Source organism: Gymnoscopelus braueri, assembly GCF_963280865.1.
Source record: "Gymnoscopelus braueri genome assembly, chromosome: 17".
Lineage (NCBI taxonomy): Eukaryota > Metazoa > Chordata > Actinopteri > Myctophiformes > Myctophidae > Gymnoscopelus > Gymnoscopelus braueri.
The window spans coordinates 18,323,742-18,345,327 of NC_137617.1; the positions used below are offsets into that span (position 1 = coordinate 18,323,742).

At 40.3% G+C, this 21,586-nt stretch overlaps 2 protein-coding genes across 2 annotated transcripts; one reads left to right on the top strand and one right to left on the bottom strand.

The window, feature by feature from the left end:
- The first annotated feature begins 597 nt into the window (after nt 1-597).
- Nucleotides 598-7,900, top strand: pelo (pelota mRNA surveillance and ribosome rescue factor). The gene is made up of 13 exons (XM_080454531.1): nt 598-795; nt 1,950-2,042; nt 2,183-2,333; nt 2,732-2,822; nt 3,441-3,604; nt 4,815-4,875; nt 4,994-5,155; nt 5,241-5,287; nt 5,424-5,497; nt 5,598-5,669; nt 6,513-6,587; nt 6,709-6,740; nt 7,338-7,900. The coding sequence occupies exons 1-13, from the start codon at nt 755-757 to the stop codon at nt 7,430-7,432; spliced, it is 1,158 nt and encodes a 385-aa protein (XP_080310657.1). The 5' UTR covers nt 598-754; the 3' UTR covers nt 7,433-7,900.
- A 590-nt stretch (nt 7,901-8,490) lies between these two features.
- LOC308105585 (progestin and adipoQ receptor family member 4-like) lies at nt 8,491-10,934 on the bottom strand (the record flags this gene model as incomplete). Its single annotated transcript, XM_080456408.1, has 3 exons — nt 8,491-9,031; nt 9,249-9,467; nt 10,769-10,934. 3 exons carry the CDS (start codon nt 10,932-10,934, stop codon nt 8,595-8,597), a joined length of 822 nt encoding a protein of 273 aa, XP_080312534.1. The 3' UTR covers nt 8,491-8,594.
- Nucleotides 10,935-21,586: the final 10,652 nt, after the last annotated feature.

Below are 21,586 nucleotides of genomic sequence, written 5' to 3' on the forward strand. Positions count from 1 at the left end.
ATTTCTGCTGCGTTGCACTCGTGTCGCAGTAAAAGCGACGCCCACGGAAGACACCAATAAAAGTGTAGTGTTTTGGTATGACGCAATGTCATGACGCATGACCAGTGTTGCCATGTCCGCTTATTATTAGCGACTTTGGGCTTCTTTTTCTGTAAAGTTGCTTGTAAATATTGGTCGTCTGCAGGTTGCGTTTTTTTGGGGGCTTGTTTCTAAAGAGTAGTTGCTTATTTGGGCTTGTTTCCTAATGTTGTTAAACAAGTGCTTCTCAAACATTTTCATGTCAAGGACCCCCAGATTAATATGTATTTGTCCGCAGACCTCCCCCATCTGAACATATTTCGTGCCAGGGACCCCCATACAAGATTTATGTTGTTAAAATGTTTCAGAACGATTCCAAAATTACCTTCTTTTTCTTTTCAAGATTTATTTTCTTTTTTTATAAAGTATCTGATCTACAAGATCGTAGATCTGCTATTTTCAAATAGCCGTTGCCTAGTCGCTTCTTTTGGGCTTGTTTTCCTGGTCGCTTATTTATCTCAGAAAATATGGCAACGCTGGTCATGACGCACGACGCAATGTCTTCATCATTCATGACGCAATGACGCACGGTTCAAGGGACCGAACCTGGAGCCGAGTGATTCATTCTTAAATAAGTTAAGAAATCATTTGGCCAAGTATAGTAAACATGGAATTCACTCAAAACATCGAATACACGCACATAACACCGTAGTCCAAACACCGCAACAATACAACCATGAAGTTGGTTCGTAAAGACATCGAGAAAGACAGTGCCGGGTGAGTTGCTAACGTTAGCCAGCTAGCTAACCAATGTTGTTGTGACTTGCACGTTGTTGTTTCTACCAGGTGCACATGATGACATGTGTCGCTATAGCAGCAACAGCACTGATGTGTTTCCATATGCTACGACAGTGGTTCTCAAACTTGTTCATGTCAAGGACCCCCAAATTGACACTTATTACCCCCATTTGAAAAGATATGCCAGGTAGGGACCCCCATAAGAGAAGATTTTACGGCTCTAGCAGTGATTCTCAACCATTTTAATTTCAAGGACCCCCTTTGACATGCATTAGACTACGGACCCCCATGTAATTGCATTTCTATCTCTGACACTCCAATTTACATTGTAAAATCAATGTAAATTTAACTCTGAGAGTGTACACATGAAACCAAATGGACCCGTTAGGTTTTCATTTGGTTTTATTTGTACACTCTCAGAGTTACAGACCCATAAGGGTCCATTTGGTTCCTAACTATCCATCATTTAGCTGGGGACCCCCTGGAACTCCCTCAAGGACCCCTGGGGGTCCCCGTACCCCACTTTGAGAACCAATGCACTACAGCATTGATGTGTTTCCATATGCTAAGACATAGGAGGCGTCCAAATCTACAGAAGTATGATAGACTGTGTGAAATGTTCGACACCCTATGAATTAGGCTCATCATGCAGAGCCAGTGGTGGAAAAAGTACTAAACTTTTTCACTTAAGTAAAAGTATCAATACTGCAATGTAGAAATACTCTGTTACAAGTAAAACTCTGGTAACTCAAGTTTTCAACTAATTGTAGGGGAGTAAAAGTACAATATTTGCCTCTGAGATGTAGTGGAGTATAAGTAAATGTATTGACAAATTGTACAGTACTTGAGTAAATGTACTTAGTTACATTACACCCCTGGTTGGAGTTAGGGTTAGGGCTAACATAGGGCAGAGAGAGAGAGAGAACATGCATACATACATGCTCCCTTAATAATGAATGGGCATTCAGCCAGCACATGAACTCATCACTGTGGATGTGAGTCCACAACACGTTGAGTACACAGTAAGATCTGCAGTGTGTTAAATGCAACTCCAAAGAGTGTACAAATGACAGCACACTGACAGCACTATCTATCACACTGACATGTACCTAACATGTCAACCGCATCTCCAGTCAGGTGACTTTGATACCGGAGGAGGCGGAGGACATGTGGCATACCTACAACCTTCTCCAAGTTGGTGACAGTCTCCAGGCCTCCACTATCAGGTAACTACTTCAGCCATCATCATCACCAGGCCACAGTGGTTGCTGCTGGACCAAATTCCCCAGTCTTGGTACATTTTGCACACAAATTCACCACAACACACCTGAGCCAGATACACGACTGCTGTCCCTTATCCCATCAGGAAGGTGATGACAGAGTCATCTACCGGTAGTGTGGGCAGCACCAGGGTGCGGACTACCCTGACTGTGTGTGTGGAGACTATCGACTTTGACTCCCAGGCCTGCCAACTGAGGGTGAAGGGCACAAACCTAGAAGAGAACCCATATGTCAAGGTCTGGAATGAACAACTTTAGGCATGTCATTATAGCCAGAAATGTTAAAAAATGTTCAAAAATTGCATATTGCGTTGCGTAGGGCTGACCCAATTACTTTAACCCTTTAAGACCTGAGGCGATTCTTTTAAAAGTTTTCTAAATCCCAACAGTTAAAAAAAAAAAAAAAAAAAGCAGATCTACAAGTTCATAGCGCGGCACTTGGTGCAGCGCTATGAGCTTGTATATCTGCTATTTTTGAATAGCCAAAGAAATCTTAATGTGACACAGATGCGTTCCAGGTCTTAATGGGTTAAAGCTTTGTTCGATGCCATGGTTACTTATACTTATTTTATTGTGGACGTGGCATCTGCCATTTGACCTGTGTGTGACTGACAGTGTTCTACTCTGTGCTTCAGATGGGAGCCTACCACACCATTGAGCTTGAGCAAAACAGGAAGTTCGTTCTTGCCAAAAAGTGCTGGGACAGCGTTGTGCTTGATAGGATCGGTAAGCATGCGTTTCTTTTTCCTGCTTTTGGAAATTTTAGATCTGTGTGACCTGAAAAACATAAAACACAACGTCACAGTAACCAATTATGGCTTCATGTAGAGTTCAGCAACTCGGAGGCTCTGTGTGTCCTTGTACACAGTAAAATCAATATGTTAATTTATCCATTTGTGATATTCTTTTTGTTAACATAAGTATTGAATCTATATTCTGATAGTTGTCATTGCTGTATAGAGTGTTTGTTCAGTAACGGATCTTTCCAGGTCTTTAGTAAACAGATTTTTTTTTTTTTAGGTAGGGATACCAATTTAATTGAGTCATGAGAGAGGACTAACCCATAATACAGTGGATAAGTGCAATAGGAAGAGATTAAACAAAAAAGGATCAAACAAAATTGGAACTGGAACACAATCAAATTGAAGCTATATCTTGTGTGGCTCTCTGCTGATTTGATAAAATTGGTATACTGGTCTGAAATTATTTTTTCAGTTTACTAAAGAGATGGGGAATCCCCTGTTGGTAAACAAACACTCTAAAGCAATGATTACTATCAGAATTTTTTTTTTTTACACCCCACACTTTCAATTAACCGTATTTGACTGTGCATCTGGCATCCAGAGCAGGCATGTGACCCCACCCAAAAGGCAGATGTGGCGGCGGTGGTGATGCAAGAGGGTCTCGCTAACCTGGTGCTGGTGACTCCTGCCATGACCCTGCTCCGTGCAAAGGTGGAACTCACTATTCCTCGCAAGAGGAGGGGCAGCTGCACTCAGCATGAGAAGGTGGGTCAGCTGGCTGGTGGGTTAATCTGTACCCTGTTGTTGAGATCCAGTGACTGAAACGTCAATGTGATATATTGTAGTTAAGCAGCCGTAGCTGAGTGGGTAGAGAGGCCGTCGTCAGAAGGCCGCCAGAGTGACCTTCGTTCCACCAAGTCTATATGGCAAAGTGTCCTTGAGCAAGAAATGTAACCCCTAACTGCTCGCCGGGCACTGTATTAATGGTAGCTGCTCCTAATAGTTAGTTAGGATGCGTTAAATGCAGAGGACAAATTTCAAAATGTACAAAAATGTACCCCACAAACAACTAAAGGGGATTCATTTATATTAGTATTATCATTATTATTAATAATAGTCATTATATTATACAGTAAAATCAAAGTGTTTCACATTAAAGGACAAAAGAAAATAGGTAAATAGATATAAGTACCGCGTTTATGCAGTTATTGATATAGCATAGCGGTGAGATAGCGATGACATTGTCGGAAAGGTGAGGCTCTTCTGGGTGGCGTAGACTAGAGCAGTGGTTCTCAAAGTGCATGTCAAACTGGGGGTCCCTGAAATTAAAATGGTTGAGAATCACTGCTAGAGCCGTAAAAATCCTCTCTTAACTCATTCAGTGCCCGGCTTATTTATGGCAGTTTGGCTCTGAGTGCCACAGCCAAAATTCATTGTAAAAAAAAATTGCTTAGGAGCCGAGATACAGCCTTTTTCAGTAAGAAGTTAAACAAAGAGTGAATGGAGCAGAACATTTTCAAATCATCATATCTTGGGTTCTGAATTTTTTGTTCCAAAAAATAATAATAATATATATATATATATTTTTTTTGGACGTCTTAGACGTCCAGTGGCACTCAGGGCTTATGTTAAAACGGACTTCTTAGACGTCCAGTGGCACTTAAGCAGTTAAGGGGGTCCCTGGCATGTATTTTCAAATGGGGGTTCGGGAAAGAAAATAGGTAAATAGATATAAGTACCGCATTTATGACCCACCCACCCCCACCAATGACACACCAAGGCACGCACACGCACACTTGCTCATAAAGGTATGAGAAAATAAGAATGTGAAAAGGCAAATGTAATATATTACGTATTGGATTCATTGCCATTATTAGAAAACATTATAGTGCATACACTCTTTGTACAAGGGAAGGACAGGTTGGATTATTTGTGTATGTGATGTGAAATTGTTTCCTCTGTGTTTCTGGGTTAGGCTTTGGAGAGGTTCTATGAGGCAGTGATGCAGGCGATTCTCCGTCACATCAATTTTGATGGTGAGATTACTGTGCAGACGTATAGACACACACACTTGTGAGCTTGTTGAAAGGCTATTTTTGGTGAGCGATTCGATGCACAACAAAGGCCTAAGTCTCTTCCTTGCCTCTCCTCCAGTGGTCAAGTGCGTCCTGGTGGCCAGCCCGGGATTTGTCAAGGACCAGTTCATAAACTACCTCTTCAGGGAGGCGGTCCGGCAGGACAACAAGCTCCTGCTCGAGCACCGGCCTAAATTCATGCTGGTCCACTCCTCATCAGGTCACAAGTACTCCCTCAAAGGTAGGAGGTGTGTCGGATACTGAGAACAAAAACTACGAACCCCCACCAATGAGTCAGACACTTAATAAGAACCTTTGCTTTGCAGAAATCCTGTCCGATCCCGCTGTCACCAGCAGGCTTTCTGACACTAAGGTGATTATCTTTTATTATGCTACTTATTTGTGTGTCTCTCTCTACATAGTACACGGTCTATAGACACTACAATAATGTTACATTCACAAGTTAGATTGGATGCTAAATGCTCCTGTGTCTGTGTAACTTCTTTTAGGCAGCAGGAGAGGTGAAAGCCCTGGAGGAATTCTACAAGATGCTCCAAAATGAGCCTGACAGAGCTTTCTATGGGTGAGGGAAGGGCCCTAACATTAAACAAGCTGTTACCTACAGTTTCCTCGTGCCTAAACTTTCTAATGTGCAAACTTTATGTCGTTGTGTGCCGTCATAGGGTGGCTCATGTGGAAAAAGCTGCTGAGGCTCTGGCTATCGACACCCTGCTGATAAGCGATATACTTTTCAGGTACGTGCTAAGGGTTGTCATCCTGTTATACTGCTACTTTTGAGTTGGACAGATTAATTTAATCTGCATTCAGATTGCAATCAACAAGAAACCACAATTTCATTTTCTTTGGCAAGAGAGATGTTGACTTTGAACATGGTTGCCCCACTGCACTGTTGTTTGTTATGGCACAGAAGTCGGTGGCAGCTGAATGTTGACGCACCAATACCCATGCGTGGCCAACAGCTTATTAACATTACTACAGTAACACAAGCAGTGCTACAGCAAAAAAAAAAAGTTATTGATTGATATAGCATAGCGGTGGCATAGCGATGACATTGTTGGAAAGGTGAGGCTCTTCTGGGTGGCGTAGACTAGAGCAGTGGTTCTCAAAGTGGAAGGACATGGGGTCCTTGAGGAAGTTTCAGGGGGTCCCCAGCTAAATGATAGATAGTTAGGAACCAAATGGACCCTTATGGGTCTGTAACTCAGTTAAATTAACATTGATTTTACAATATAAATTGGGGTCCCGGAGATAGAAATGCCATTAAATGGGGGTCTGTAGCCCAATGCATGTCAAACTGAGGTTCCCTGAAATTAAAATGGTTGAGAATCACTGCAAGAGCTGTCAAAAATCTTATGGGGGTCCCTTTCATGTATTTTCAAATGGGGGTCCGCAGGACAATTTGAAAAAGTTTGAGAAGCACTGGACTAGAGAACTGTTTCTCAAAGTGGGGTCCAGGGACCCCCATGGGGTCTTTGAGGGGGTTCCACTGGGTCCCCAGCTAAATGATTTACAGTATAGGTGAGAGTATACATTTGTGTACTCAGAGTTAATTTCCTGTTCTGTGTGCACACATCTAGGCATCAAGATATCGCTACTAGGAGTCGGTATGTACGGCTGGTGGACAACGTGAAAGACAACGCTGGAACCGTCAGGTACCAGTGACCGCTACAGATGAAACACTGTCTAATGTCAGACTCCACTTACCCTCAGGCAATTATGTTGTGCAATTATTAATGTTTTTTGTTTCTTTGTTTTTTTTCTCCTTTTAAACAGAATATTTTCGAGCCTTCATGTGTCTGGCGAACGTAAGTAATCTACGCTGCAGAATATTTCATTGAACTTTATATTAAGATAATAGTTCAGGCTTTTACATTTTATATAGTCTGTTGAGAAAAACCTTCGCACAACTAGAGTAGAAGCTTAAGAGCAGGTGCGTAGGCAAACAAGTGCACATCAATTATAAAACAGGAGCACATTTATTGAGGGAGAGGCAACGTTTCGGTCACTGATGACCTTCAGGCAACTTTTTATATAGTAAATTATTGTGGGAAAAATAAGATTTTTCTGAACAATTGACTCTTTGCAAAACAAAAGATATATGCTGTATGTAGGATTTTGTTAGATTTGTCCAACACACACTGTATGTGAAAAACGGATGAAATACCCATCATATTGCAAAATTCGTCCCAGATGTGGGATGTAATGCATGTACACTGGTGTAGGTGGTAATTAGTGAGAATTGTTTTGGCCCACAAAATAGATTAAAGTCACCACGCCTTGATTAGCGTTAAGTAGATTTTGGTCATTGATGCAGTACAGAATGAATCAAAACCTTTTCTGTACATTCTACTGTATGTATTTAGAACCATCAAGTATTGATGTATCCATGTCAATTTCCTCAGAGCTGACTCAGCTGAGTGGGGTGGCAGCCCTCTTGCGGTTCCCCATTGCTGACCTATCAGAGCCTGAGGATGACAGCAGCTCAGACGACGACTAATCCACTGAAATGAACCAGAGACCAGGGAGGTTCTTATTTGGCAGAAAAGAGAGGAAAGCAGTGAAATGTTACCACTAGAGGAGGAATGCACAGACTAATTGTGTTCAGAACACCATGTGACTGTGTTGGGTCCAATGTGTTCCAGTTCTACAATGTTACTTTGCTAACCTCTTTCGAAGCTAACTAATTGCACACCTAAAACAGTCCTTAATTACGTTCGATGCGCTTGTGCTTTAGGGTGTTGCAGTTTGAAAGTTGCAGTATCTTAAAGGTGTTTGAAATGCTAAAGCATGAAAGATGAGCAGTTCATGTGAATGCCATGGAAAGTTGGGAAACTTTTGTTTGATTTGGAAATTGCGATTACAATATACTATAACGGAGCAGTATGGAAAAACACATGGGGTTAATTTCTGTGGTGCAGTTTTCAAATGTACATATCTCTTCTTGCAATTAAACAGTTGAAGCATACATGCTTATTTAGTGTTATATCACTCTGTCACCTGAGCCACACTGCTCCCACACAAATAAAATGTAACTTGAGGCAAAATATAGAAAATATAATTTATTACATAAATGTATATTTGTACATTAAAAACGGCTATTTTGGTTACAGGCATTAAAAGCTAATGCATTTTGTCAAACTAAGAATCAAGTGTGCTCAGGATTTTTAGGTTCATATAGCATATAGTGAGTATGAGTTCCACAGTTATAACACTGTAACACCCCTTTATCCTTCCCTGGGGGAAAAAACATCAAGTTTTGAGTCATTTCACCAAGAAGGGAGACCATTCACCATAATGCATAATACAATCTTAATGTCAGCAGCTAGGACTAAAGTGCATATACAGTCAAATCACAGTTTGCTTACTGGAAATACCGTTCGTAGATTAATCCGATTTTAGCGTAAACCCGTGTATTTCATAAAGGTGCCCACAAAACTTCACAAAAGCATTTTTTCCTATGTACCTTTCTGTTTGTGTCAACTTATTTGTTGATAAACACACCTAGTGTATTCATAATGTATTGCTAAACCGTTTCAGCTAAGGAGACTACTCTTGCAAGGCATTTTGGGAGATGTACAGTAAAACCTCTGACTGCCTAAACAAATGCAAATTTCTTGACGACATAGCCTTGAAAGTTTGTCAAGTCTGTGTGCTTGCGCCTATGAGTCAAGTGGACACTGGTAGGTTTTAATCCAGGCTAAATCCTCCAGCGTGCCCCAGTGCAGGTAGAGGATGGAGCAGGTGACCATCACGTGCATTATCTGATGGCTGTTGCCCCAGTTGTCGAACAGGCCCGGGCTGAAGCGTTCGGGTATCTGGATGATGTTCACCAGACCCCCGACCACAGCCAACGAGTCCATGATGAAAAAGAGCCGCAGAGAGTTTGGGCTGCCCACCCCGCTGCCGTACACACGAAACATGAAGAGGCTGAAGCGGAACAGGGCCTGCCAGAGAAAGGCTTGCAGACGCAGGACGTTGGTGTGGGCCGTGGTGGCACAGTAGATGCCATAAGCGGACACCAGGATGTAGGCAAGCAAGGCCGCCTGCTGCACCGCTGGGTAGCAGAGAAGGGTGATGTAGATGATGGGAAGTGCGCCTGGGGACAAGAGAAGATGAGGTCACACAGGGATCGCGTGGGCGGGGATACTGGGACTATGTCAAAATATTGATTGATGGAGCACTAACAGCTGGCTGACCCTCTAATTGACTGCATGGAAGGTTGTAGCTATAGTTCCAGAGCATAAATGGATCTGAGGCAGTACAAATGACATGGACATTTTGAATTGAGGCTCCATCACTGTCGGTGTACCTACCAAGGGTGTTGACCAGGCAAACCCCAAACATATCCAGAGAGAGCAGGTTGTCGTAGATATGTTCTCCGCCCTTGTGGTTCATGAAGATATGGTAGAGGACTGAACCCACAGTGGGAGCAAGGCAGGCCAGGTAGTGTACCACACAGATCCAGTAGCTCTCCACCTCTGTCCAGGGGATGCTGAAAGGCAGCAGCACCAGGAAAAGGAAGAATGGAATTCCTGGAACGAAATAAGAGACTTGAAATTGGAACAGTGTTACCACTTAAACCCTATATACTTTGTTGTAGGTCAAGTAGCGAAAATAGCTGATCTACAAGTTCACTTTTCGATGCGTTTTTCCATGGAAAGTTTTCCTTTTATGCCCAGAATAGGGACGCTAGGATTCATGTGGTTAGAAGAAAACACTGATCTATTATCAGCTCATTATGAAATAATGCAGAAGCTGACCTGTGATTAACTACCTATTTATGTATCCAATTGCAAGCCATTTTTTACCTGAAGGCCTCATTTGGTTCGTACTAGGTGAATGGCAGCTTGAATTGTCATATGTCAAAGTCTAACTTCTCAATTACAGCTTGCACCTAAAACAATCACCCTTTTGCAGAACAATGACAATTGGTTTGAAAAAGCATTGGTTCCTGTTTGGTTGCACCAGGAACAATGTAATAACTGGATTGTTACAATATGGTTGTACTGGAACCAACTGAGCAACTCTATAATTAATCTCTAGTTCTTCCCCAGTAAGATTGTCAGTCTTAATAGACTTATAGGATAGAGAGGACAGAGAATGCCTTTGGAAGTTCGAGGGTGTACACATAGCTCATGTACAATTAATGTTCCAAAATCACCAACTTTGGCACAGCCTTGGTTGAAATAAAAGCGATTGACAAATCCTTAATAATAAATCCTTTCCTATTCAGCTCACATTTCTGGGCCTACTGCTTTTCTGTTCGATGTCACGTGCCTCGTCTCACAGCTGATGCTGAAGATGGATCAGCAATTTACTTTTACTCTTGAAACGTGCCAGTCACCTGCACATCCTTTTAAGACCCAGTTAACGGTGGGATATTTCCAGGACAGGGATTCCCGTGGCAGATTACTGTTAATCCTTCACATCCTTAGTCTCTTTACACAGCCTTATGCTGTAAAGTGAGAGTAGGGCCTCGTGTCACCCGTTTTGCATGCAACTCCACTTTACCGTTTAAATGTGATACTAGATCATTTTAGGAATTTGGTATGGTATGACTCAACATTTTCAAATATTTTATTTGAACTGTCCATTGCAGCAAGTGTGGCCATAATCCTTCGGGTTTGTAACATGTAGCCTACTTTAAAACACAGTTTATTGGAATGCACAGTGCACACATATAATATAAACCAGGCTAATTTACATGCATTCACAAATTTAAAAAGAAAGTATGCACACGAAATTACCTCAAAAAGGTATAGTGAGAATTGACTCCCAAGGCAAACAATAGCAGTTGAAGTACAAGCAATGCACATTACATTTATGAACTTACCATGTGTGTAAATGTTCCCCAGCTCATTGTGCATATAGAAGAGGCTTTTGAGGCACTCATCGGCATTGGACACCGGCCGATAACCTGTTAGGACATATCTGTTGAACTGGAGGTGTGCAGGTGTCTTTTCCAAATCCAGCAGACGTGGTCCTTTAAAAGCACCCATAACTTCTCCAGCCCAATGTATTCGGAAGACTACAGTTCATCAGTTGACACTTCTGTTAACATCATAATTAGTGGCCCCACTCAGGAATGTCATGATGAAGAATAGCAACACACTCCCGGCTTTTGAAAACCATCACTGGGACAGGTTCAGGTCCAAGCTGGCAACCTGTTGAGCTGGCCTGAGTGGCATGCTTCCTCTTGAGCCAATCAGCAGACAGCTTGTTATTCCTAGGGATAAAGCTGGGGTAATCCTCAAGAAAGCAATGTGCAGTGCTGCCGCAACTTCACTGTCCTGGCCACTAAGTTACTTACCCCTCAACTTCATAGTGAACAAATTCCTACAGTATTTACAGTACCTTACGTGGTTATTCTAGAAGATGGTACACATGTTGTAGCATATTCTAAGACCGAAATTATCTTGCAGAAATACAGCACATCAGATGAATGGTTAGATGAATAGTGGAGCACCAAAAAGTCTTGATAATATTTCCTGTTTTCATTATAAATATGTATTACCATGCATACCTATTATCATGTCGGCATGGCATATTAAAGAAAGAAAAAAAGACAATATTTGACAGTGGTAAGGGTCCCCATATGGTTTTATTCATTCAAAAACTGTCCAAAAATTGACAGGCACTTGCCACAGGTAGTAAAAAAAACACTCTTTCCCATGCAAAATAAATTAGACTGAATTTGAGATTACAAAACCATGTTGAGTGGACAATATGGAGGCAAAACTGACTGATTCAATCAACACATTGTAGATTTGCAGAGGACAATCTCTAAAACAGTCCTTTGCATGAACTGCAACCAGTAGTTGCAGGTCAGAGAGGTAAGACAGTCAGGGTTTGATTTGTAAAAGAAACAGAGGGGGGACATGTTCTTAACTACCTGTATATGTTGTTGTATGCGTAACTGCGAAAATAGCCAATCTACAAGCTCAGAACTTGAGTGCTTGTAGATCAACTATTTTATCTATTTTGAACCCTGAAGAAAGCAAGATATACATATGTACAGTACATCATTGCATAGAGAACGGTTTTGCTGTCAGATTCCGTACCAAGATTCTGTTTCTTTATCTATCTTAGGCATAATGATTCTGTGAGTTATATACTATTTTCTATTATGTGCTTTGTTTTATGTTGTTTGCAACACTGTAATTGCCGCTATCTTGGCCAGGGCTCCCTTGACAAAGAGATCTTCTAATCTCAGAGGGACTCACCTGGTTAAATAAAGGTATAATACTAATAAAAAATCAGACGCAAAAACTATTGTACACTGACACACACACACACACAAAATACGTTAACAAAAAAAACGATAGGAAATGTTTGTGTCCTTGAAATACTTAATGTTGACAGACCAAAAAAAATACAAAAAAAAGACAAGAATACAACAACTACAGGAGAAATTCAAAATACAAAATTAGAAATCAATCAAAAAATAATATACAACAGCAAAAAAAAAACTATTAAAACAAAATCTAGTTTAAGATGAATCTTCTCACTGGCCATCGACAGAATCAACCTGAAAAAAATGGAATATATTCAGGTTGAGAAAGAACATGACAATTAAAATGTTAAATATCAATTGTGAACCAGCCTGTTCTTACCTTGTTGGTAACCTTGGTTGCCAAGGAAGCCACCCAAATCATATTTGCTGTCCTTTCCTCCTGCAATAAATAAAATGTGTCAAACGTACATCACACTCTTTGATCAGTATTCAAGATCAGCCATAAAAAACATGTTTTCTTTAATGGAATCAATCCTGTGTTGCTTGCATTGGTTAGCTACACATGAAGCAAGCTCACATCCAGTTCAAGCAAATATGAACAATTCACTGCACAATGTTTGACTTATGTGTCAAACAAACAAAATAAATCACAATTAGCCCCTTGCTTACAATGGCGTGTTATTTTTCAGGGTAGTAAGCATACATAGCTAGCAATGAGGCTGAAGCTAGCAGGTTTGTAAATATATTCAGTCTGAAGTTTTATCATCATATATCTTAATACATTCTGAACAAACCCACTTCTATGGTCACTGGTCTCTTTGTAAAGACACTGTTAAGATATGTCTATCTTCGCCAAACTAATTCTTAGAATTTGCATGGAGACGTGGTGGTAAATAGTTTTTAATTAGTCAATCCATTCCAGCCTAAACTAAATCAACTTCATGTAAAATATATTGAATAGTGTGTATACTGTACATCCATCCCAAAAGTGGGCACAGGTGCAGGACAAAACCCCTAATCCAAACAGAAAAAACTGTCCGCACACTGAATTAAGCTTCAACTTTATGCAGGCATACAATTTATAAACTTCATTGCTGCCTTGTCAGCATACCGATACTTTACTTTGCGTATCCCCATTTCACGCCTCTAGAACTACCCTGTCCCTCCTAATTTGATTTGTCTTTGCCTCGGATCTACGTCTTTACCTCTCCACGACTTGCTGTGCGGGTGAAAGTGCAGCTTGAGGTGCTGCTGAATGTGTATCTGACGTGGTGATTGCTGCGGGTGCTGCGGGTGCTGCGGGTGCTGCGGGTGCTGTGGGTGCTGTGGTTCTGGCAGCTGCTGCGGCTGCTGTGGCAGAAAGCTGTCGGGCTGCTCAGGCAGTAAAGGCGGGGCTTGCGTTTGCGTGGCAGGTTCAGGCTCCAGGGAGAGGCTGGCAGTGGCCACGGCCTCGGGCAAGTCCTCTATACCTGTTACAGGGGCCACATCAGGGGGGAAGGAGGGTACCACGGGCACATAGGAAGGGATGGGAGGGTAGGCCAGAGACGGGCTGTGCGTGGGAGCTGCTGGAAAGGCGACGACTACAGGAAGGAAAGAAAAGATAGGTAAAGTACAGTATATGGACATATACAGGCAGGACAGAGACAGAGGAGGATTGGTGGCCATGTAAGCTTTTGCATGATCCTCATGAGCAGAAGAGAAAGTCAAAGCATGTTCACAACACCCACAAAGCATAAAGGCTGATATTGTGTTTGGTCAAATGTGACTTCATGAAACACAGACAAATGCCATGTGCAGTATTCAAATATGTGGTAAACCGACAGTATATGGCTCTGGGACGTACAGTATGTGGATTACAGTGTGTGTGTGTGTGTGTGTGTGTGTGTGTGTGTGTGTGTGTGTGTGTGTGTGTGTGTGTGTGTGTGTGTGTGTGTGTGTGTGTGTGTGTGTGTGTGTGTGTGTGTGTGTGTGTGTGTGTGTGTGTGTGTGTGTGTGACTGGTGGCAAGGGATGCAGAACACATGAACTGAATGCAGGATCCAACATACACGCTCTATACTGGATATGTTGCATCATGCACATAATTAAAATTAAATGTGGAGCTGATGTTCCTGTTACCTTCAGGCTGCACATGTCCGTTTATGTAGCCTCCATTTTCTGGAAAACAAAAATAAACTGAATGTAGCAAAAGACAAAATTGTCCGAAAGTCTGCTATTTTAACACAGGATAAACATAGTCAGACACAGAGATATGAACCATAATTAGTAATGGATATTCCCTCGCCTTCCACTGCAGTGGCAGGATTTGGGACTCCTAAATACAGGTGTGGGTTTGTGCAGTAAATTAATTGTTTAAGTGAACTCTCCATTTTTGACAGGGCACACGCACCGTATGACTTTCCAGCTGTCTCTGGCTCAAGAGGTAGAGGCTCCTCATAGGACAAACCTGCTAACTCTGAAGAAGAAGAGAGATCGAATTTTCATTCAAATTTGTAAATTTGCCTTGTGCATACAAGTTGCCCTATGTGGCTATTCAACAGAGAACGGTTGAGCTAAAACTGAGCTATATGGACTTATTACCATATTGGCCTGCAGGTATTTCCCCAGGAATAGAGCCAAGGGGTTGTGACTCATAAGCTCCTGGGTTACCTAAAGTGAAAAAAAACAACACAAGGCTGTGAAATAAGCACTAGATGCCATTTTGAAGACTAAATGAGGACTTAAATAACTTAAATATCATTGCTCTCGGGTAGAAACCTTGTATCTCCATATTTCAATGTGTTTTTTGTAAATTAATGTCTACATCGTCATTCTACTGTGTCACAAAAGTAGCAAAAATAGCAGCTCTACAAGCTCACAATGTGTCACGATTTGATAATTTTTTTTAAGTGAAGGTAAAAGTGTGGGTTTTATAAATATTGAACTAATGAAAAGTATAAACAGGTGCTTGTGACTAAATAATAACTACATTGGATCCATTGGTACGCAGGTTATTTTTTCCCCATTACCTGAAAAGTAATGGTTTTGGACATACAAGGTTTCCACGCAACGGCGACAATATGAGAATGAAAGTGACAGCAAATGAATTTAAGCACCATATTTCCCCGCAGATTTAGCCTCTCCGCCAAGGCTAAGGGTTTCTGGTGCATAGGGAACTTCACCGCCACCTTAGAAAAAGGTCAACCATACAGATTTGAAAACGTAATATGCAATAGAAAATCAAACGACATTGTGAAAGTGGTTGCCATGTTTACTAAATCTCACCATATTTGCCTGCTGATTTTCCGTCAGGTCCAAGCCCAAGAGGCTCAGACTCATATGGCATTCCCCCCAGACCTGGGAAACAAACAATGAAAATGACATACTGCAAGCATACAGTATATGTCAGCATTCCACTACCTACAGTATGGTATTTAGGCATGGGCTACCCAAAATAAAGAACAGCAGGATACACTGTGCTGTAGTGTAGTGTACCCACAAAACCTATGAATGACAATTTAGACATTTAACAGATGTTCTTACCCAGAGCAACTTACAAAATGTGACAAAGTAACTACAGTAGGGCAGTAGGTAGACAACACCTAGCATCTAATATAAATAACATAAATAGCATATCCATCTAGCAAACGCAGAGGAATAAGGAGCGATATGGGGATGTGCTGCTGCAAGATGGGGAGTAGCCACAGGATAAACAACAGGATGAACAGATATATGGCATCCATATGGAAAGACTTATTTATTTGCCTTTGGGGACAAACGTGACATATTCTGCTAACATACTGTACGTCGCGGTTACTACATGATCATGAAGTGTAAGTAAGTAGCCTTGGGAGTCAACAGTTCACGAGCCATGTGGCCCATCTGAAGCGTGAGGCGGCTTCATGTACAAGTACACCCCCCAGCCATGATGTACACGGTACACCCATGACTAGTATGTCACAGAGACTTATCCCCAATCCAACCCTTGATGCTGAGTGCCAAGCAGGGATGCATTGGGTAACCCTTTATAGTATTTTTTAGTCTATGGGAATTGAACCCAGACCTCCCAATCTAAAGGCAGACTCTCTAACCACAAGGCCACTGAGGTGGTTATCATGAAGTGGACATACATGCAGAAATAATGCAGTACATGTTTTGTTTACCATAGTTTCCTGCAGATTTATCATGGCCAAGTCCAAGGTGCTGAGCTTCATAAGGCGATCCTCCATAACCTGTGGGAGAGGTGGTAGAGGATGAAAGGTTATAGTCATGATCAGAAAATAATTCAATGTGGCATTTAATACAGATGCCAAGACATAGTCTACTATTCACCATAATTGCCCACTGATTTTCCATTGTTGCCAACAGTAAGAGGTTGTCCACCATAGGGGAGTGTGCCATATCCTGTGAAGAGATGGGAAAGTGCTTTAAACAATCACATGACCTCATTGATTAGATTCCCATACAAAAAACTAATATTCTTGGTCCAATATCCAAAATATCCCAATTACTTGATAACATTTTAGACTGGTGTAATCAGTATTTACTACGATCTGATTTGTGGGTGGTATTTTTTAATTGTTTGTTACTTGTAACTGTGGGTTGAATCACCGCTTTCAGGCAAACTCATTCTGCTAAGTGCGCTTGTAGAACTTTCCACCAAACTCACCGTATTTTCCAGGTGCAGGTTCCCCTCCAGTGCCAAGGCCACCTGCAAGTACATTGAATTAACATCCTTGACTTTTACATTTACCGTTATGCTCAATATAGTAGCTAAATAGCTTTAAAAATATATATTGGTTTTCAATTTGATAAATAACAGAGCAAGTCACTTGATTTATACATATAATATCCATATACACTCAGACCCAGTATAAATGGATCAACATTTTTTCTTGAGCCTACTCAACAATGAAGCTCTTACACATGTCAAAGAATTGCTAAATAGCCCAGCTATATATTTATCTTAAAGTTCTCTCTCTCTTACATCTGTGGATGTCGTTCCTGTGGCAACTTGTCTTTTTCTTTCACTGGGATAATGAATGACCAGCTTTTTTGTCCGAGTTCTGTCCGTGTATCTCTTTTTTAAATTGATTTTGTATTAATATGTTTATTGGAAGTCGGGCACAAAAACAGTGTGATTGAATGATTCAACACTAATGAGGTCACAGTAAGTAAGTAAGTAAGTACCGTAAGTGATATAGCCTACCCACCATATTTACCATGTGATTTGCTATCACCACCAGGCCCATAGGGGCTTCCACCATGTCCTGGACATGAAAGAATGACATTGTTGGACATGTACATGCAACAAACAAACATACATTCATCCATGTTACATGGTGCATGACTGCATACACAAATATACTGACATTCATACACTCATTCTACTTATGCTTCAGTCATTTCAGTGCATGTAATTATCAGCGTATGCATACCACACCTGTGGATACAATGTACATTCATTAATTGACGTGATTTTGTTTTTTACAAGGAACACTGTAGGTAGACTAAAATACATTATACAATAAATACATGGACATACCGTACATTCCTCCACCATTAGATCCCATAGTGAGAGGTTGGCCACCAAATGGCATCCCACCAATGCCTGAGTCAGGGCAAAAGAATCCATGAGTGCAAACAAAGTGACAAGAAGGCAAAGACTAACGTTAGCTTGCAAAAATCATGAAAAGACAATGATTGCTAGCTTGCTTCAATAGGCTAAAGCTTTATGACAGAACTCGGCAAAGCAAGGCGGTACTGGGATATCCCTTCCCTGATTTGTCTCTGTTTATCTGCTACAAAGAGCCATATTTGTGGAGTGACATATTAGTCCAATAGACTGAGTATTCACTCACCATATTTGGTTTGAGATTTCTCTGGGCCCATACCAAGGGGTTGTCCACCATAAGGCAAGCCACCCATACCTGTAATAGTACAGGTTACATTTCATCAGATAGTACACAGCAAAATCCATCCACCACCTCTTACACAATAAAATCCTCATTTGTCCTTTTGTAACTGAGATTATACAATTTTAACCAAATAGACCTGCGAGGGTCTGAGGGGTTTACTGTGTATTAGACAGTATTGTACAAAACATATCATAGAGATAAACTATTACATACCACCATACATGCTGCCTGATTTTCCATCAGGACCAAGGCCAGCAGGCTGAGCCTCAAACTGACTGCTTCCTGTGTGACAATACAGAGTAAAGATAATATTTATCATTATAATTATAATTACATTAGGCTTTGCCTACACCCAAAGACAAATAAAATGCTGCTACTGTAACTTGCAGGAGTGTTTAAGCCAGTACAGTGAGAGATTGCCCTAAAACAAAATAACACCACCACGTTAACACCCAAAACCTTCACGTTCATCCCTGTTTTAACCATTTAGTGACATGGTGTAATGACATGGCCTCACCATCTAGTCCAGCAGGAACAATCGGCGCTCCGTTGTAAGGAAGCTGTCCAGCTGCAGCTGTAGAGAAAACAGCATGTGACATTATTGTGGGATCGCTAAAGCGATCACACTACTGTTATCTTCAACGTTTTGGTACGTTTTTGGTACAGTTTTTTGGCCCCTAACTAGTCCTTCATACTTTTAGCTACAAACTCCGTTCCAACTCTACAACGTTCGGCCTACTTAGGACATATCGGCTACCATTTGAATTTTTGAAATCATTTGTACTTTTAGAGATATTTCACTTTTTACTTCTAAAAAACTCCCATTCATTTCAATGGAGAAATTCATACTTTTAGCTAGAAACTCCGTTCCAACTCTATAACGTTCAGCCTACTTAGGACATATTGGCTACCATTAGAATTTTTGAAATCATTTGTACTTTTAGAGATATTTCACTTTTTAAATGGTAAAAATACTTAAAAGTTGATAAAAAGAGTAAAAATACTTAAAAGTTGTAAAAATTAGTAAAAGCTACTTTAAAGTAAATAAAGTGACTAAAAATACTTTAAAGTAAATACCATGAGTAAAAATACTTAAGAGTACTTATATTGAGTAAAAATACTTAAAAGTACTCAAAATTAGTGAAAATACTTAAAAGTTGAAAAAAAGAGTAAAAATACTTAAAAGTTGATAAAAAGAGTAAAAATACTTAAAAGTTGTAAAAATTAGTAAAAGCTACTTTAAAGTAAATAAAGTGACTAAAAATACTTTAAAGTAAGTACCTTGATTAAAAATACTTAAGAGTACTTATACTGAGTAAAAATACTTAAAAGTACTCAACATGAGTAAAAATACTTAAAAGTTGAAAAAAATAGTAAAAATACTTAAAAGTTGTAAAAATTAGTAAAAAATACTTTAAAGTAAATAAAGTGACTAAAAATAATTTAAAGTAAATACCCTTTAGAACCTTTCAAACCTTTAGAACCTCTTAAACCTTTAGAACCTCTTAAACCTTTAGAACCTCTTAAACCTTTAGAACCTCTTAAACCTTTCAAACCTTTCAAACCTTTCAAACCTTTCAAACCTTTCAAACCTTTAGAACCTTTCAAACCTTTAGAACCTTTCAAACCTTTAGAACCTCTTAAACCTTTCAAACCTTTAGAACCTCTTAAACCTTTCAAACCTTTCAAACCTTTAGAACCATTCAAAGCTTTAGAACCTTTCAAACCTTTAGAACCTCTTAAACCTTTCAAACCTTTCAAACCTCTTAAACCTTTCAAACCTTTCAAACCTTTAGAACCTTTCAAAACTTTAGAACCTTTAAAACCTTTAAAACCTTTAAAACCTTTAAACCTTTCAAACCTTTAACTCTACTAACACTATCAATACTCAATACCATCAACATTCTTAGCGATCCCACACTGTTTCTTCAGGAACAGTACCTTCTAGTTATTAATATTAACCACTGGCATCCCTAATTTGGGCATGTCATAATAGGCAAAATCTTTCAAAAATAGCTAAATTAGCCGTTCTACAAGATCTAGACATGTCATGTTACATGTTGTGAGCTCATAGATCATAGATAGTTTTTTAAACTATAAATTACGGCCTGAAGTGCTGTAGCTATAAACTTTTTATGAAACCAAGACATTTTTTATCTTTATGCAGGTGAGGTCAAATAAAACACAAAAACATTTCACCTCAAAGCAAACAAGTAAAGAAAGTAATGACAAAATATATATATATTTGAGGTGAATGAGGTAAATTGCTGATGCTGGATCGAAGTCTCACCATATTTGCCATGTGTTGGTAGAGGTGCACCTCCATACCCGCCAGCACCATGCTCACCTGTGAAAACATCAACCACGTGATGAAGGCCACCATGACATATGATGTTGTGATGGTGACACTGACAGTACTGGACATTGTACAATTTATGAACTTGTATGCTACAACTGAGTCCTCATCTCCAAGCCTGCTCGAAAGAAGCTTTTAAGATACAGTACCTGATTTGCCATCAACACCAGGTCCACCTTGGGTAAGACCTTGGGAAGAACAGAACATTTTTGTCCAATTCCATTTATTGTAAAATATCTTTGTGGGAGTACAATTTGCAAAAGAAATTCTCCTCATATCTACGTACCTGCATAGTCAGGCTGTACACCAGCATTGTAGCCATTCCCATAGCCTGCATAAAGATTAAGTAATCGGTCACAAAGTTCATAGTACTGGGATCAGGTAATCCATGTCTTCCGTAGTCACAATATGCAATAAATGTAAACATTTACCCGGTTTTGACTTGCCCGTCTCACCCTGGGGAGCTTTGCCTGACAAAAAGGGTAGTAATAAAAGTAAACAAGTTAAAAGAATATATATAATTCATAACTACATTGAATTTCTAAATAAATGCACAGGTTTATTTAATATAAATGTCTGACTCTTACCGTTTGCGCCCCTGTAGTGGTTCCCATTTCCATATCCAGCCCCAGCCCCAAGGTAAGCTCCTTGTCCATAGCCTGAGAACAGCATTAAATGATCAGAAAACTAATAACATTTATGGAAGAAGTACTGCCTCTAAGCTCTTCATATTATGTGCACTGGGGTCTGAAAACGGGTTTCAGGTGTGATAATGAAAGATATTTAAGAAGCTTCATAAGGAGCTTCATTTTTAATTTTTTATTATTTCAACAAGTTGCAATTTGACATTTGTATTCCTCCTATAGCCTTCATGTGTCATGAGATGAGGAAGTGTCAGGAGTTCTAATGAGAAGACTTGTCATAGTATTGGGGCGGCTGTGGCTCAGGAGGTAGAGCGGCCGCTTTTCAATGCAGGTCTCCCCCTGAGTTAGTGTCAAAGTGTCCTTGAGCAAGACTCTGCACCCCCAACCCAGGTTGGTGCCTTGTATGGTGCGTGAGTGTGTCCGTGAATGGTTTAATGTAATGCACTTTGGATAAATGCACCATTTATTTATTGGCCTACTTGGGAACGATGCAAGTTGGAAATGGATGCCCCACCCGGTTA